Genomic DNA, 19,000 nt, shown 5'->3' on the forward strand with positions numbered 1-19,000 from the left:
TAGCTATCCCCAGTACCTGATGGGACATGATTGCAGGAGCTTTTCACAAAGATCTTTGCATCTTCTCTAGCCATGGGCGAGGTCATATGGTTCCTTTGTTTAGGAAGGAAAGCAGAGAGAATTCAGGGAATTATATGCTGGGGGGCCTCACATCAGTAGTAAGGAAGCTATCGGAGAGGATTTTTCAAGATAGGATTTATTTATGGAAGAGATTGGTTAATTAGGGACTGTCAGCGTGGCTTTGTACATGGTGGGTAATGTCTTATGAACCTGATCGAGTTATTTGAGGAGGTGATAAAGTGATCAATGAGGGTAGGAATGCTGTACACAACAGGATATTGATCAGTCACAGAACTGGGTGGAGAAATTGCAGATGGAGTTTAATCCGAGCAAATGTGAGGTGTTGCACTTTGGGAGGTCAAATGCAAAGAAAAAAAATACAATTACTGGCATGATTGTTAATAGCATTAATGTACGGAGCGATCTTGGGGTCCATGTCCATGACTCCCTGAAAGAGGCAACACAAGTAGATAGAATGGTAAAGCAGGCATATGGCATGCTTGCCATCATTGGTCGGGTCATTGAGTATAAGAGTCAGAAAGTCATGATGCAGCTTTATAGGACTTAGGTTTGGCCACATTTGCAGAATTGCTTGCAGTTCTGGTTGTCCCATTGGAGGAAGGACGTGGAGGCTTTGGAAAGGGTGCAGAGGAGGTTTACCAGAATAATGCCTTGATTAGAGGAGATTTTGGACAGACGGATTGTTTTTTGTGGAATGCTGGAGGTTGCGGGGAGACCTGGGAGAAGTATATAAAATTATGAGGGGCATAGACAGGAGACAATCAGAACCTATTTCCCAAGATGGAAATATCACATACTAGAGGACATAGTTTAAAAATGAAAAGAGCAAAGTTTAAAGGAGTATTTAAAGGGCGGCACGGTAGCGCAGCGGTAGCGTTGCTGCTTTACAGCGAATGCAGCGCCGGAGACTCAGGTTCGATCCTGACTACAGGTGCTGCACTGTAAGGAGTTTGTACATTCTCCCCGTGACCTGCGTGGGTTTTCTCCGAGATCTTCGGTTTCCTCCCACACTCCAAAGACGTACAGGTATGTAGGTTAATTGGCTGGGTAAATGTAAAAATTGGCCCTAGTGGGTGTAGGATAATGTTAATGTACGGGGATCGCTGGGCGGCACGGACTTGGTGGGCCGAAAAGGCCTGTTTCCGGCTGTATATATATGATATGATATGATATGTGAGGCGTTTCTTTACACAGAGGCAGAAGGGTGCCTGTAACATGCTTTCAGGGGTCCTGTCGGATAAGAGTTTGTCATGGCATCATGTTTGGCACAGTCATAGTTGGCCAAAGTGCCTGTTCTTGTGCTGTAAAGTGCGATGAGAAGGAGCAGGCCACCAGGCCCTCAAGCCACCTCCACCATTCGGTATGATCGTGGCTGAGCTATGCTAACCTCAACTTCCCTGAACTGTGAGGAAGGCTGTCAAAGTGTACAGTGGGATACATATCGGCTGCGGGAATAGGCCGACAATTGGCAGATGGAGTTTAATGCGAGCAAGTGTGAGGTGTTGTGCTTTGGGAAATGGAATGCATGGGGAAACTACAATTAACGGCATGACGCTTAACAGCAGTGATGTACAGAGGGATAGGGACTTGGATCCTCTGGGGTCCAAGTCCCTAACTCCCTGAAAGTGACTACATATGTAGATCGAGTGGCAAAGCAGACATATGGTATGCTTGCCTTCATTGATCGGGGAATCGAAAACCAGAGGACATTGCTTTGAGATGATAGGGGAAAGATTTAATAGGAACCTGAGGGGTGAACATTTTCATTCAGAGGGTGGTGGGTGTATAACTATATAACCAGGTTTTATAATTATTCTGGTAAACCTTCCCTGCACCCTATCCAAAGCATCCGCGTCCTACCTCTAATTGTCCTTCAAACAGTGCGCCCATAAATGAACATAATATTCCAAATGTGGCCAGATTTTTGGTGGTGGGTATGTACTATAACAGTATTTAAAAGACCCTTGGACAGGTACATGGATATAAAATGTTTAAAGCGATATGGACCAAACACAGGCAAATGGAACTAGCTTAGATGGACAAGCTAAGCCTGTTTCTGTGGTGTGTGACTCTATGTTAGCATTTGACTTCAAGGAGATACAGACGGCTTGGAAGTCATAATGAACCTTTATAAAACCTTGGCCACATTTGTAATATTATGTTCAATTATGGGTTCACTGTTTGAATTCTGTGGAATTCACTGCCTCAGAAGGCAGTGGAGGCCAAGTCTGAATGCATTCAAGAGAGAGCTAGATAGAGCTCTTAAGGATAGCGGAGTCAGGGGGTATGGGGAGAAGGCAGGAACGGGGTACTGATTGAGAATGATCAGCCATGATCACATTGTATGATGGTGCTGGCTCGAAGGGCCGAATGGCCTACTCCTGCGTCTATTGTCTATTGAAAAGGATGTAATCTCTTTGGAGATGATGGAGAAGTTTACAAAATGATTTCAGGCATGAGGGACGTTATTTATGTGCTCATGCTGGAGATGCTGTTGTCTCCTTTGGAACAGGTGACTTGGCCACATAAAAAATAGTGACTTGCGGCAAATCTTTTTAACCCAGAGTGATTTGCGTTTGGAATGCACATGCAGGATTGGTGGTGAAGGCATATACACATGTTGTGTTCAAAAGGGAGCTGACTTAGTATCTGAAGGGAAATAATTTGCAGGGCTATAGAGAGTGAGAAGGGGAAAATGTGTCATGGGATTCGTGCTATGAAGGGATGGGATGACTTACGCCCTTCTATGCTGCATAACATAGCAGCATAGACCTATAGAGGGATTGGTTCTCTGCTGATTCCATGAAGTCATCCTGTCAGATTGTTGTATGTAGTGTGGCTGAATGGAATAGAATTCAGTCATGGGTTTAAGGGTCCCTTTTCCGATTGCTATGTATTTCCTGCCAGCTATTCCCATAATTGCTTCCTCTCCCAAGTGTGACAGGAAGTGGGGTACGTCTGGTATTTTGCCTTTCTCTGGCATCTTATGCTTTCTTCTCCTGTAACTTCAAATTCCAACCTTGCAACCATTGTTAGCCACCTGTTGGCCAGTTGACCCTGCTGCCATTGACTCACCAGATGGTATGATATTTGCCAGCTGATTTGCACGGAACTTGTAGAAAAGGCCTTTCAAAGTGTAATTACCTTTGACAAACGTCTTTGACATTCGAACCTTCAGCTTCAGGGTTACTTATTTATACATTCATGTGTTTAATTCATCTGTATTGGTTTCCTATACACTGATTCATTAACACGCCTTTACAACTACCATTCACTTGCCAGGCAGTCAGCACATATCCCTTTAATCAGATGCAATACATAGCAAAAAAAACAATATATTTATGAATATCCTTTAGTCATTTTTCATCCTCTTAAATCATCAGCATACAATTGATAAAAGCTGTGTTTTGAATGTTAGAATTTTTGCTGAGTAGTTTTTTTATGATTTAAATTGGTGCCAATTTATCCTCATGAATTTTCATTTTATTCAGCACATTTAATTATTTGAGCGACAATAGTAAGAAACCACGTAACGCACAATATAGATTGAAGTTAGAGGAATTTTTGTGCAAAAGCACGGGTTTGCAATTGAATTATTCTTTGATTATGTTGGTAAAACAAAAAGAATAATTTTTTTAAGTGCAAGAGAAACATGCAGTATGGCTTGAATAATTTGACCATCACAGCATAAAGGTATTGTGTGCGAATTTAGTTTTGTTCATCATCCCACTTCAATTGTTGATTAGATGTACCACAAAATACAACAGTCAGAGTGTATTTATCGAGTCACAATGGAGAAGCTGGCTTATCACAGTGTGTGTTCAAATGAAGAATGGCAGACCCTCATGAAATCCACACTTCCGAAAGCTCTTTGCAAAGAAATCGAACAGTAAGTGAATTTTCATTCAATTTCTGGGTTCAGCGGATTGCTTTTCTGAGAACAACAGTTGTGTTTCCAAGTTAGAACAAGGGAACAATGTTTTTGCTTTTGGAAGTAATTTTTTTTAAAAGTTTTAAACTACAACATGGAAAGTTGTTCCCTCGCTGCCAGTTTATGAGAGAGACAAAGACTTCTCTCGAATCAGGTCAGGACTGCATTAAAGGGCTGATGGTGCAGATAGTAAATTGCTATTTGCCTGTGGTCCTTGAGAGTAAATTGTTATCAGTTGTTTCCTGTCTCAACCGTGGAAGAGTCTGCTGTTCTGAAATTAGCAGTAATACCTCGGAACCTGCAGAAGCCAGAATAAAAGTAAGTCATTCTCATACCCCATGGACTACCCAAGAATGTGCAGTCATGAGCTGTTGTGGAATGCTGCTGTCCTCCTGGTGAATCACTCATGCAGTGCTGCTAAATTCAGAGTTGCAATGATGAAGTACCTGTGTTATATAGCAGGACAGTATGTGACCTGATGGCAAACTTGCAATCGTTGATGTTCCCACATACTTACCGCCCTGTTCTTCTTGGTGATAAAGGTTGCAGGTTTGGGAGGTGCTGTTGGAGTAACCCAGGTAAGTAACAGCAGTGCATTTTGTGGATGGTGCACACTGCATCCATGAAGTCGCCACAAAGTGCCATAGACAATAGGTGCAGGAGGAGGCCATTCGGCCCTTTGAGCCAGCACCGCCATTCAATGTGATCATGGCTGATCATTCTCAATCAGTACCCTGTTCCTGCCTTCTCCCCATACCCCCTGACTCCGCTATCCTTAAGAGCTCTATCCAGCTCTCTCTTGAATGCATTCAGAGAATTGGCCTCCACTGCCTTCTGAGGCAGAGAATTCCACAGATTCACAACTCTCTGACTGAAAAAGTTTTTCCTCGTCTCAGTTCTAAATGGCCTACCCCTTATTCTTAAACTGTGGCCCCTTGTTCTGGACTCCCCCAACATTGGGAACATGTTTCCTGCCTCTAACGTGTCCAACCCATTAATAATCTTATACGTTTCAATAAGATCTCCTCTCATCCTTCTAAATTCCAGTGTATACAATCCTAGTCGCTCCAGTCTTTCAACATATGATAGTCCCGCCATTCCGGGAATTAACCTAATAAACCTACGCTGCACGCCCTCAATTGCAAGAATATCCTTCCTCAAATTTGGAGACCAAAACTGCACACAGTACTCCAGGTGCGGTCTCACTAGGGCCCTGTCCAACTGCAGAAGGACCTCTTTGCTCCTGTACTCAACTCCTCTTGTTATTGAGTTGAAGCAGGGAGTGAAATTTTAGGTTGGTGAATGGGGTACCAATGAAGTGGGCAGTTTTATTTTTGATGGTGAATCTCCTTTATTATTGGGGCTGCACTCATTCAAGCAAATGGAGGCCTTTTCCATTATGAACGGTGGAAACGGTTTAAGGTGTCAGCCATGATCACAATGAATGGCGGTGCTGGCTCGAAGGGCCGAATGGCCTCCTCCTGCACTTATCGGTGTCCCCAATCAATAAACCGTGCCTGCCTTCCCCCCATATCCCTTGATTCCACTAGTCCCTAGAGCTCTATCTAACTCTCTCTTAAATTCATCCAGTAATTTGGCTTCCACTGCCCTCTGTGGCAGAGAATTCCACAAATTCACAACTCTCTGGGTGAAAAAGTTTTTTCTCACCTCAGTTTTAAATGACCTCCCCTTTATTCTCAGACTGTGGCCCCTGGTTCTGAACTCGCCCAACATTGGGAACATTTTTCCTGCATCTAGCTTGTCCAGTCCTTTTATAATTTTATATGTTTTTATAAGATCCCCTCTCATCCTTCTAAACTCCAGTGAATACAAGCCTAGTTTTTTCAATCTTTCCTCATATGTCAGTCCCGCCATCCCAGGGATAAATCTCGTGAACCTGCGCTGCACTGCCTCAATTACAAGGATGTCCTTCCTCAAATTAGGAGACCCAAAACTGTACACAATACTCCAGATGTGGTCTTAACAGGGCCCTATACAACTGCAGAAGAACCCCTTTACTCCTATACTGAAATCCTCTTGTTATGAAGGCCAACATTCCATTAGCTTTCTTCACTGCCTGCTGTACCTGCACACCAACTTTCAGTGACTGGTGTACAAGGACACCCAGGTCTCACTGCACCTCCCCCTTACCTAACCTAACTCCATTGAGATAATAATCTGCCTCCTTGTTTTTGCCGCCAAAGTGGATAACCTCGCATTTATCTATATTATACTGCATCTGCCACGCATCTGCCCACTCACTCGAACTGTCCAGGTCACCCTGCAACCTCCTAACATCCTCTTCACAGTTTATACTGCCACCCCGCTTTGTGTCATCCGCAAACTTGCTAGTGTTGCTTGTAATTCCCTCTTCCAAATCATTAATTTTTATGGTAAACAGTTGCAGCCCCAACACCGAGCCTTGCAGCACTCCACTCGCCACTGCCTGCCATTCTGAAAAGGACCCATTTACTCCTATACTTTGCTTCCTGTCTGCCAACCAATTTTCTATCCATGTCAACACCCTACCCCCAATACCATGTGCTCTAATTTTGCTCACCAATCTCCCGTGCAGGACCTTATCAAAGGCTTTCTGAAAGTCTAGATACACTACATCCACTGGCTCCCCTTCATCCATTGTACTTGTCACATCCTCAAAAAATTCCAGAAGATTTCCACAAGCATGATTTCCCTTTCATAAATCCATGCTGACTTGGACTTATCCTTTTACTGCTATCCAAATGCACCATTATTACCTCTTTAATAATTGACTCCAGCATCTTTCCCACCACCGAAGTCAGGCTAACTGGTCTGTAATTCCCCGTTTTCTCTCTCGCTCCTTTCTTGAAAAGTGGGATAACATTAGCTATCCTCCAATCCACAAGAACTGATGCTGAATCTATTGAACATTGGAAAATGATCACCAATGCGTCCACTATTTCTAGAGCCACCTCCCTGAGGACCCTGGGATGCAGACCATCAGGCCCAGGGGATTTATCATCCTTCATTCCCATTAGTCTACCCAATACTATTTCTCGCCTAATGAAAATTTCTTTCAGTTCCTCTACCTCCCCTAGATCCTCTGTCCTCCAGTACATCTGGGAGATTGTTTGTGTCTTCCTTAGTGAAGACAGATCCGAAATACCTGTTCAACTCTTCTGCCATTTCCTTGTTACCCATAATAATTTCACCCGTGTCTGCCTTCAAGGGACCCACATTTGACTTTGATACTCTTTTTCTCTTAACGTATCCAAAGAAGCTTTTACTGTCCTTTATATTCTTGGCCAGCTTCCCATCGTACTTCATCTTTTCAGCCCGTATTGCCTGTTTTGTTACCTTCTGTTGTCCTATGAAAGTTTCCCTATCCTCTGACTTCCGAATACTCTTTGCTGTGTTAGACATCTATTCTTTTAGTTTAATTCCATCCCTAACTTCCCTTGTCAGCCACGGTTGCCTCCTACTCCCCTTAGAATCTTTCTTCCTTTTTGGAATGAAATGATCCTGCGTCTTCCGGATTATGCCCAGAAATTCCTGCCATTGCTGTTCCACCGTCAATCCTGCTAGGATCCCTTTCCAGTCTACCTTGGCCAGCTCCTCTCTCATGCCTTCATAGTCCGCTTTGTTCAACTGCAACACTGACACTTTCGATTTAACCTTCTCCTTCTCAAATTGCAGATTAAAACTAATCATATTATGATCACTACCTCCAAGCGGTTCCTTTACCTCGAGTTCTCTTATCAAATCTGGTTCATTGGACAACACTAAATCCAGAATTGCCTTTTCTCTGGTAGGCTCCATTACAAGCTGCTCTAAGAATTCATCTCGGAGGCACTCTACAAACTCTCTTTCTTGGGGTCCAGAACCAACCTGATTTTCCCAGTCTACCTGCATATTGAAATTGCCCATCACCACAGTGGCATTACCTTTGTTACATGCCAGTTTTATCTTCTGCTGCATCTTACACCCTACATCCAGGCTACTATTTGGGGGTCTGTAGATAACACCAATTAGTGTCTTCTTGCCTTTACAATTCCTCAACTCTATCCACAGTGACTCTACTTCGTCAGTCCCTATGTCACCCCTCGCAAGGGACTGAATTTCATCCCTCACCAACAGAGCTACCCCACCGCCTCTGCCCACCTGCCTGACCTTTCTAAAGGACGTATAACCCTGAATATTCAGTTCCCAGGTCCGATCCTCCTGCAGCCGCGTCTCTGTAATCCCCACATTGTCATATCTACCAATCTCTGAGCCTCAAGCTCATCTACTTTACTTCTTATACGTCGTGCATTCATATACAATACTTTTAATTCCTTACTCATCTCACCCTTCACATCGATCCCTATTACACTTGGCCTTACTCTCCTATCCCTTTGTGAGCTTTCTTTCCCTCTTAATTCTGGGGTCATTAACTATCCCTTTACTCTCTTTCCCTTTAACTCCATCCTTGACTATCCCATTTGAACCCCCCCCCCCCACTTATTTATTTTAAAACCACCCGTGTAGCACTACCAAACCTGCCTGCCAGAATGCTGGTCGCCCACCTGTTTAGACGGGAGGTTTTGTAATTAAGCCATTCGCAATCCCCATTGCTAATCCAATGTTTTATCCAATGTTCTATAGATTCAGGATCAGTTCCTGTGGATTGGAGGGTAGTTAATGTTATCCCACTTTTTAAGAAAGGAGGGGGAGAGAAAATGGGAAATTATAGACCAGTTAGCCTGACATCGATGGTGGGGAAGATGCTGGAGTCAATTATAAAAGAAGAAATTGTGGAACATTTGGATAGTCATAACAGAATCATTCCGAGTCAGCATGGATTTACGAAGGGGAAATCATGCTTGAATAATCTTATGGATTTTTTTGAGGATGTAACTAGGAAAATGGACAAGGGAGAGCCAGTGGATGTAGTGTACCTGGACTATCAGAAAGCCTTTGATAAGGTCCCACATAGGAGATTAGTGGGCGAGATTAGAGCACATGGTATTGGGGGTAGGGTGCTGACATGGATAGAAAATTGGTTGGCAGACAGGAACCAAAGAGTAGAGATTAACGGGTCCCTTTCAGAATGGCAGGCAGTGACTTGTGGGGTACCGCAAGGCTCGGTGCTGGGACCGCAGCTATTTACAATATACATTAATGATTTAGATGAAGGGATTAAAAATAACATTAGCAAATTTGCAGATGACACAAAGCTGGGTGGCAGTGTGAATTGTGAGGAGGATGCTATGAGGTTGCAGGGTGACTTGGACAGGGTGTGTGAGTAGGCGGATGCATGGCAGATGCAGATTAATGTGGATAAATGTGAGGTTATCCACTTTGGTGGTAAGAACAGGAAGGCAGATTATTATCTGAATGGTGTCAAGTTAGGAAATGAGGAAGTACAAAGAGATCTGTGTGTCCTTGTTCATCAGTCACTTAAAGTTAGCATGCAGGTACAGCAGGCAGTGAAGAAAGCTAATGGTATGTTGGCCTTTCTGACAAGAGGAGTTGAGTATAGGAGCAAAGAGGTCCTTCTGCAGTTGTACAGGGCCCTGGTGAGACTGCACCTGGAGTACTGTGTGCAGTTTTGGTCTCCAAATTTGAGGAAGGACATTCTTGCTATTGAGGGCATGCAGCGTAGGTTCACTAGGTTAATTCCTGGAATGGCGGGACTGTCGTACGTTTTTAAGACTGGAGCGACTAGGCTTGTATACGCTGGAATTTAGAAGGATGAGAGGGTATCTTATTGAAACATAATCTTATATTATAAAGGGATTGGACACGTTAGAGGCAGGAAACATGTTCCCAATGTCGGAGGAGTCTAGAACCAGGGGCCACAGTTTAAGAATAAGGGGTAGGCCATTTAGAACGGAGATGAGGAAAAACCTTTTCAGTCAGAGAGTTGTGAATCTGTGGAATTCTCTGCCTCAGACGGCAGTGGAGGCCAATTCTCTGGATGCTTTCAAGAGAGTGCTAGATAGAGCTCTTAAAGATAGCGGAGTCAGGGGGTATGGGGAGAAGGCAGGAATGATCAGCCATGATCACATTGAATGGCGGTGCTGGCTCGAAGGGCTGAATGGCCTCCTCCTGCACCTATTGTCTCTTGTCTATTCCGGAGAACAACACTCAAGTGTTGTTCTCCGGAATAGACAACAGATGTGTTTGCAGACGCATGGCTCCATCTCAAAGTAGAAATGAACATTGATGCATCTTCATTGTAGAAAAAGATGAATGCAGGGCTCCAACTGTAATGAAAATATGGGGATTTATTTTATATCTTAGAGCACAAGTCAGTACGGGTTAAGTTACTAATGAAGCAGGCAGAGTTCTGGACTTATTGCCAAGTGTTTAAAACCTGCCGTGGCATTGAGGAAGATAAATTCACACAATTTATATAAATCTAGATTTTTAACAAAAAACCCCCTTCAGTAATAGTAGTTGTGCCAAACTGCTAAAGATTGTCTTTAAAACCCATCGAGTTCACAGCGTCCGTACAAACAGCATCCGTAGTTAAGATCGAACCCAGGTTTCTGGCGCATTAGGGCAGCAGCTCTGCCAATACGCCACTGTGTCTGTTACTGTTACTGGAGTAACTCAGCAGGTCAGGCAGCATCTCAGGAGAGAAGGAATGGGTGACGTTTCGGGTCGAGACCCTTCTTCAGACTGAAGAAGGGTCTCGACCCGAAGCGTCACCCATTCCTTCTCTCCTGAGATGCTGCCTGACCTGCTGAGTTACTCCAACATTTTGTGAATAAATACCTTCGATTTGTAGCAGCATCTGCAGTTATTTTCTTACACTTATGTTATTGTTACTGGGTCGTGAAACTTTGTAACTTTCTTCCCCAAAGGCTTTGGAATATATTGGAACATTCACTTGATGTAAATGGGTTAAATATGTGAACAAAGATGGATGCTTAGAGTTGATTATTGTCTATGTTGATTCATTGTATTGACTTCTGTCTTGAATGCCAGATTCCATTTTGATATCAGCCCCTATGAGGACCTCTGGCCAACCTTTTATGTCTATATGATTCATAGTAGCTGTGGAAAAAACAGGTATGAACGATAAAATCACATTTTTTTAAAATTAGAGCTGAATGGTGGAAATAGAATCTGTATTCCATTTTGCTAACCTCTTTTAGATGTTATGAAATTTCAGTACGTTTCTTCAGGTTTGCATAGCATAGCATATGTGCTTTAAAAGATTTGCCACCCTTACAATTAAAAGCTCCCTGAGTTTAGTAATGCTGACAAATTCCATTAGGAATAATGTTAGTTTGTATTTTGAACAAACTGTATTTTCAGGTTTTTAATTGCTGTCTTTTTTTCAAATTTTCTGTCTAGCATCGACCTGGAGAAACTATGTCGATTCACAATGTCCGTGAGGAAAAACTACCGCCGTGTGCCTTATCACAACTGGAAGCATGCAATCAGTGTGGCTCATTGCATGTACGCCATCCTGCAGAGTGTCCAGGGAACATTTACAGAACTGGAGGTAGGTGAAGACTATTTTTCACTCATTCCAGGTCACAGATAAGAATTCCTCCATATATACAGACACTGAAAACACCTGTTACTAAATATTCGTCTTAAAAGCACTTTAAAGCCCAGCCAAACAATAATGTCCTCTCGTGTAAGGAAAGAACTGCAGATGCTGGTTTAAATTAAAGATAGACACAAAATGCTGGAGTAACTCAGTGGGACAGGCAGTATCTCTGGAGAGAAGGAATGGGTGACGTTTCGAGTAATGTCATCTCGGCCGACTGCCGTGACATTCTCCATAATCAATAACGCAACACCTCCTCCTCTTTTACCCCCACCTCTATCTCTCCTGTAGCAACTAATTCAAGGAATATTAAGCTGCCAATCCTGTCACTCTTTTTGCCAGGTTTGCTACTACATTGCACGTACTTATCCATGCCCTGCGTTCATCCGCTTTAGCCATCCGACCTCTCGCATTAAAATAAGTGCAATTCAATAAAAAGTCCTACCTCACTCCCTGTCATGCTCCTGCCTATTCTGTCCACTGAACTTCCTATCATCAGTCCTGCAATGGATCCCACCTTGCAGCCAATCTATTTAAACCCATCCGTGTAGCACTCGCTTTGGTTTATATTTAGACCAGACTAATGCTGAGATGACGTCTGAAGTCTCGTGGTCTTGGTGAAACCACAACTTTACGTTGGTGAATTGGTTATCAACGAGTAAGTGCTGCCTGACAGCTCCTGTTCCTTTTCTAATGATTGAGAGTAGATTGGTTGGTAGTTAGCCATATTGAAATTACCTTGCTTTTCGTGAGCATGACATATCTGGTTATTTTTGAGGGATATGTCTGGCCTTGCATGGTTGAGCAAGTTCCAGGGTGTTACAGCGCTTAGTGTTGTCATAGAATTTTAAGAGTTGAGTTTAGTTTATTGTCACGTGTACCAAGGTACAGTGAAAAGCTTTTGTTGCGCGCTAATCAGTCATCAGAAAGACAAAACAAAGATGCATGCTTGATTATAAAACCAGCCTAGCCGTGAATTATAACAATTACACTATCTCTAACCCTCCTCCCCCCACCTTGCCTCTCCTTCCCCACAATAATGGGAATCAAGGAAATTAGTAGATAATTCAAATTGGTATTTTATCTCCTCTGTAAACAATAGGCAGTTGTCATTTAGATCTTTGGTTCCCTATTCCATTTTCAGCTATCTGATCTAGCCACCAAAGTTCCACCTCCATTTATTTACATTCTCCCAGGATTCAGGTCTTTACTTTGGGATCAGTCTCCATAATAAATATGTATTTAACGAATCTATCATCAAAGAATCATGCGGATGTAGTAGTCATTGTTCATTCGTTGTTCAAATTGAATGATGTCATCATTCTAAGCATTCATTTTTGTTGCTTTGAAATATATATTTAGCAAACATACCCAGTAAATCAGCAGCTTCTTGGCATATTGCATCAGAATATTTGTATTTTCATTGAAGTAGCGTTAAGAAAGGTATTTGGTATAGGTTAAAACTGAATTGAACCTAATGTAGATAAATAAATTCTGACAGTCAAAAGTGCTTTTTTAGCCATGATTTGAATGAAGTACAACTGAAGGATTAATTATCTTTACAATTTTAGACAAGAACATAATTAAAGTCCAATCCATTATGTCACGGGCTTTTATCATTTCCTGAGAATTTACATACAAATGTACAAAATATACACGTAAAGGAATGTTTTCTTTTCATCAACACTTACAAATATGCAGAAGATAGTGTCTCTGAAATGTTGAACACAAGTCGCCAACTACATTTGTTGTTGAGATATATATTAATCATCCGTTTATCTGATTAAAAGGCTAAACTGGCTGAAAAGCTGGTCATGTTTCAAAATGGCACAACTGTGGAGTTGTATCATATCATATCATATCATATCATATATATACAGCCGGAAACAGGCCTTTTCGGCCCACCAAGTCCGTGCCGCCCAGCGATCCCCAGGCAGGCCTTTACATGCAACATCTATCTTAGGGCCAGCACCAGCCCCACTCAGCTATTGTGGTTGTCACTTGTATTGTTTGCGTGCTCTAGACAATTAATTCATTCTATATTTGAGTACAATCAAATCATACGCAAGTACTTAAGGTAGTGTAAATAGAAAAAACACCAGAGTGCAGAATCTAGTGTTACATCGTTACTGCGTTAAAGTTACAGAGCTGTCTCTCACAGCTTTTCCTGTCCCTTCAAATCATTAGCATCACAAAGCTTGCACCTCTCCTCACTAAGAACGTGTTTACTGAGCAGCGTTCCTCGCATAAATTATTTTTCAATTCATTAGTTCGATTCATTAAATTATTTTGTTATGTCATTTCGAATTTCAGCTTGGCCAGTAAGTTCAGGTCAAATCGAGTTTATTGCACAATGCATAAGTATGGTAACGTACAAGTACAATGAAAATCTTGTTGCAGCGTTTCAAGCACATAGATTCTTGCAACAAGTCTATGATAGTGCAAGTGATGATCCATGGTGTTCTGTTACTGAGGTAGATTAGGTTGTGCCAGTCAGTTCCAGAAACTGATGGTTGTAGGAAAGTAGCTGTTCCTGAATCTGGTGATGTAGGATCAAGCTTTTGAGTCTCCCCTTGAGGCAGCGCTTCATAGAAACATAGAAAATAGGTGCAGGACTAGGCCATTCAGCCCTTCGAGCCAGCACTGCCATTCAATATCAATCAGTACCTCGTTCCTGCTTTTTCCCCATATCCCTTGATCCCGTTAGCCCTAAGAGCGACATCTAATTCTCATGTAAATGCTGGTGATGGTGGACTGGGCAGCCTCCACCACTCTCCGCCGTTTCTTATGCTTCTGTGCATTGCAATTGCCATACTATATCATGTTAGAAGTTCCTAACTTCTTCATTTAAATAGGAATTCTAAACTCGTTGGCACTTACACCCATAAATGTTAATAGTTCTAAGTGGAACACAACTCCATATGTTTTAGACTGTCAATATTGCGGTCAAAGAGGTGCTGACGGTCCTGAGGCGTATGAAGGTAGAGCCAAGACAGTCAAACATGGCATGTCTTAGGAAGTTGATTGAATTTTTGAGGAGATAATGAAAATGATCGATAAGGTGGTCAGTTAATGTGGTTTGCATGGATTTTCGTAAGAATTTTTTTTAAGTCTCATGGCGGGCAGATCTAGATTAAGATGCCTGGGATCCATGGTAACTTGGTAGTTTGGATTCAGAAGAGGCTTACTCCAAGAAGATAGACGGTTATTTTGGAAGGGTTATCCTAGCGGGTGTTCTGACCAGTTGAGTTCCGCAGATATATGTGCCGGGACCTCAGTTATTTGTGACATATATAAATGACTTCGACATAAATGTAGATGGGCGGTCAGTAAGTTTGCAGATGACACCAAAATTAGTGGAGTTGTGGACAGTGAGGAAGGCAGCCAAAGGGATATAAATCGGTGACAGAAATGGATGGGGAATTGGCAGATGGTTTAATCCACGCAAGTGTGAGATGTTGCACTTTGGAAGGACGAATGTGAGGGAAATATGTACAGTTAACGGCAAGTCCTTTAACAGCATTGATGTACAGAAGGATCTTGGTGCCCAAATACATAGCTCCCTGGAAGTAGCAACACAATTAGTTAGATTGATACAGAAGGTGTACGGTGTGTTCATCAGTCGAGGCATTAAGGTCGCTTCATTACAGGAATGATGTGGAGGCTTTGGAGCAGGTGCAGAAGAGGTTTACCAGAATGCTACCTGGCTTAGAAGGTTTTGGCTATAGAGGTCAGACAAACTCTCTGGAGTGTCGGAGGCTCAGGGGAAACCTGAAAGGAGTGTATAATATGTTTAAATGCATAGATAAGGTAGGCAGTCACAATCTTATTCCCCAGGTGTAAATGTCAAAGTCTAGAGGGCATTGCTTTTAGGTGAGAAATTCAAAGGAGATTTGCGGGACAGGTTTTTTTACACAGAGAGTGGAGGGCGACTGGAACGTGCTGTCAAGGGTGATGGTGGAGGCAGATATGATGGTGGTCTAAGAGATTTTCCACATGGATATGGAGGGATATGGTTCACGTGCAGGCAGAGGATCATGTTTGACTCAGACATTGTGGAATCTGTTTGACTCGAACATTGTGGGCAAATGTGCCTGTTCCTGTGCTGTCTTGTTAAATGTTCTATATTAAAAAAAAAAAGATTCATGTTATATTCAAACGACCAGTATTAGTAAGAATGCATTGGTAACCATTCCTTTTTCTCTCCCTTTTATTGTTTTGAAAAGAGAAAAGGTCTCCTAGTGGCTTGTTTGTGCCATGACCTGGACCATAGAGGGTATACCAACACCTATCTGCATAAGTTTGACCACCCCCTGGCTGCTCTGTATTCTACCTCTACAATGGAGCAGCATCACTTCTCCCAGACAGTTGCTATCTTACAGGTAGGATTGCCACGGAAGTTCTTTATTCTGGTTCACTGTTAGACTGCACAAGACAGGGAATCTTTGCACGTGATTTTTGTGTGGTGTGGTGTGCGACATTGATCATTTTTATATGTTCTCAACCCGGGTGCACATATTTATGCCTCTATGGCGAGTCTGGTCGCTACACCTCATTCTTACATCATCCATGTTTTAATATTGAAACTGAAAGCCGGCTAACCACAATTTACTTTCTGCTGTCCACTTGCTGTTTTCCAATTGGGAAGATATCTTGCATTTTGGGCTTTTGCTATAATCTTCACATATGTTTCTTAATTTAATAAGTGTGCTTTGCATAATAACTTGATGTAACTCAGTCATCATGTTAATATCATGCAGTTGGTGCAAAATTATATTCAAAGTAACATAGTTTGGTCTGAAAGCAAAACACCACAATGCTGGAAATTTGAAATAAAGTCGAAAATATTGAAATATTCAGCAGACCAGGCAGCAGCTGTGGAGGAGTTAATGACTTTTCATCAGATGCACTGCAGTGTGTGCTTGCTTTATAATAATAAATGAAGCAACATACGTTACAAGATCCTTTGACCTACTGTATAACTAATATATTACTCTCATATTACATAGTTCCAAAAGTTCAGAAGTCAGAATATATAATTATACTGCGAGATGGTTTACAAAGTTCAACTTGAAGTGTACAATATTGATATATTACGTATGCAACATTGCATATGTGACTTTCCTAGAAAAAACACATATCCTGTACAGTGCTTCCAGTCAAGAAAAAAATAATATGCATCAAACTGAAGTCATACTGGCAGGAAAGATCCTCCTACCAAAATCTCATTTCTCTGTAGTGGCAAATATCAGCCCTCAGTCAGACTTAAGGCAGAAAATGTCTGTAAACAGAAAACGCTGGAAACACTCAGCAGATTAGGCAGCATCTTGGAAAGATAAATTATTAAAGTTCGAGATTCTACTGTGAAGTAATATTTCCTTTATTCTGTATAGAAGTTCATCTCAATTTGACTTTAATGGATCAACATAACCCCTTGCTATATTTTCTGTCAGTTTACTTTTTTTTAAATTGCTTTAAAACCCCAGCCAAGTTTTTCTCATACATCTGTTTGTGTACTATTTTTGTTTAGATCAATTTTTCATTGTATAATCTAAACCACCTGCTGAATTTCCACTCGTGTTGGCCTTTGTATCAATTTCTCTTTGAACTTGTTACCTACATGTTACCTCATTTATTGATAAGTTCTTCAGCCTTGATTATTTATGGATTTGCAATTGTTTTGTAGTTTACCATGTATTTTCATATGATTCATAGTTTATTCAAAGATTTGCAGTGTAATAATTCTGCCCAGTTTATCATAGTTAACTGAATTTTAACGAAAGTTAAGACTGCTTCCTTGCTCTCAATTTTAATACAAAATTCAGTCATATAATCGATAACCATTCCTTTATTATTAGGTTGTTTGCTAATTCTGGTTCATTGCTATATTCAGTGTAGCCTGTTCTAAAACAGTTACTGAACAGTTCTAAAACAATTTGGACTGTGTAGGACTGTTTCTTTTGACACTTTGCTTTCCCTTGGACCACAAAATGCAACTGTATTTCTTTTGTTTAACCTCCAGTGCCCTCCATAATGTTAGGGACAAAGACCCATCATTTATTTATTTGCCTCTGTACTCCACAATTTGAGATTTGTAATAGAAAAAATCACATATGGTTAAAGTGCACATTGTCAGATTTTATTAAAGGGTATTTTTATACATTTTGGTTTCGCCATATAGAAATTACAGCTGTGTTTATACATAGTCCCCCAATTTCAAGGCACCATAATGTTTGGGACACAGGGCTTCACAGGTGTTTGTAATTGCTGAGGGGTGTTTAATTGCCTCCTTAATGTAGGTATAAGAGAGCTCTCAGCACCTAGTCTTTCCTCCAATCTTTCCATCACCTTTGGAAACTTTTATTGTTGTTCATCAACATGAGGACCAAAGTTGTGCAAATGAAAGTCAAATAAGCCATTATGAGACTGAGAAACAAGAATAAAACTGTTAGAGACATCAGCTAAACCTTAGGCTTACCAAAATCAACTGTTTGGAACATCGTTAAGAAGAAAGAGAGCATTGGTAAACTTACTAATCACAAAGGGACTGGCAGGCCAAGGAAGACCTCCACAGCTGATGACAGAAGAAATCTCTCTATAATAAAGAAAACCCCCAAACACCTGTCCGACAGATCAGAAACGGTCTTCATGAGTCAGGTGTGGATTTGTCAATGACCACTGCCGCAGAAGACTTCATGAACAGAAATACAGAGGCTGCACTGCAAGATGCAAACCACCGGTTAGCCACAAAAATAGGATGGCCAGGTTGCAGTTTGCCAAGAAGTACTTAAAAGAGCAACCACAGTTGTGGAAAAAGGTCTTGTGGACAGATGAGATGAAGATTAACTTGTATCAGAGTGATGGCAAGAGCAAAGTATGGAGGAGAGAAGGTTACCGATGTTGCAGTGGCCCTGCAGCTCCTCCAGCATGCTGTTCTCCCCCTATACCCCAGGCCCCACTCCCCCTATACCCCAGGCCCCGCTCTCTCCCCTCCACTCCTCCTATACCCCAGGTCCCGCTCTCCCCCTATACCCCAGGCCCCACTCTCTCCCCCTTCTCCCCCTATACCCCAGGCCCCGAATCCCCGGGTTCGGTTACCGATGTTGCGGTGGCCCTGCAGCTCCTCCAGCACTCCGTTCTAGGTGAGGAAGCCGTAGTCAGACTTGATGTCGTGCCGGTGGTGTGGTATCTGCTCCTGGGCTGGTGGTGGGCAGGTTTAGCGGAGGGCCCAGCTGATTGTAGTAGCATAATGAATTCTGATGTGTATAGACACATCCTATCTGCTCAAGTTCAAACAAATGCCTCAAAACTCATTGGGCGATGGTTCATTTAACAGCAAGACAATGATCCCAAATATACTGCTAAAGCAACAAAGGAGTTTTTCAAAGCTAAAAAATGGTCAATTCTTGAGTGACCAAGTCAAGAATTTTTATATGCTGAAGAGAAAACTGAAGCCACCA

At 42.0% G+C, this 19,000-nt stretch overlaps 1 protein-coding gene across 9 annotated transcripts in view; it reads left to right on the top strand.

Annotated features, from left to right (window-relative positions):
- pde10a (phosphodiesterase 10A) overlaps nt 1-19,000 on the top strand; it is a 354,529-nt gene that overhangs the window by 294,844 nt on the left and 40,685 nt on the right. For all 9 annotated transcript variants that reach the window (XM_078405762.1, XM_078405766.1, XM_078405764.1 and 6 more), the window contains 4 exons: nt 3,828-3,970; nt 10,967-11,050; nt 11,339-11,489; nt 15,767-15,922. In XM_078405762.1, the coding sequence (XP_078261888.1) occupies nt 3,828-3,970; nt 10,967-11,050; nt 11,339-11,489; nt 15,767-15,922 (534 nt within the window). The remainder of the gene's footprint in view (nt 1-3,827; nt 3,971-10,966; nt 11,051-11,338; nt 11,490-15,766; nt 15,923-19,000) is intronic.

The sequence above is a fragment of the Rhinoraja longicauda genome, chromosome 9, assembly GCF_053455715.1.
Source record: "Rhinoraja longicauda isolate Sanriku21f chromosome 9, sRhiLon1.1, whole genome shotgun sequence".
Lineage (NCBI taxonomy): Eukaryota > Metazoa > Chordata > Chondrichthyes > Rajiformes > Arhynchobatidae > Rhinoraja > Rhinoraja longicauda.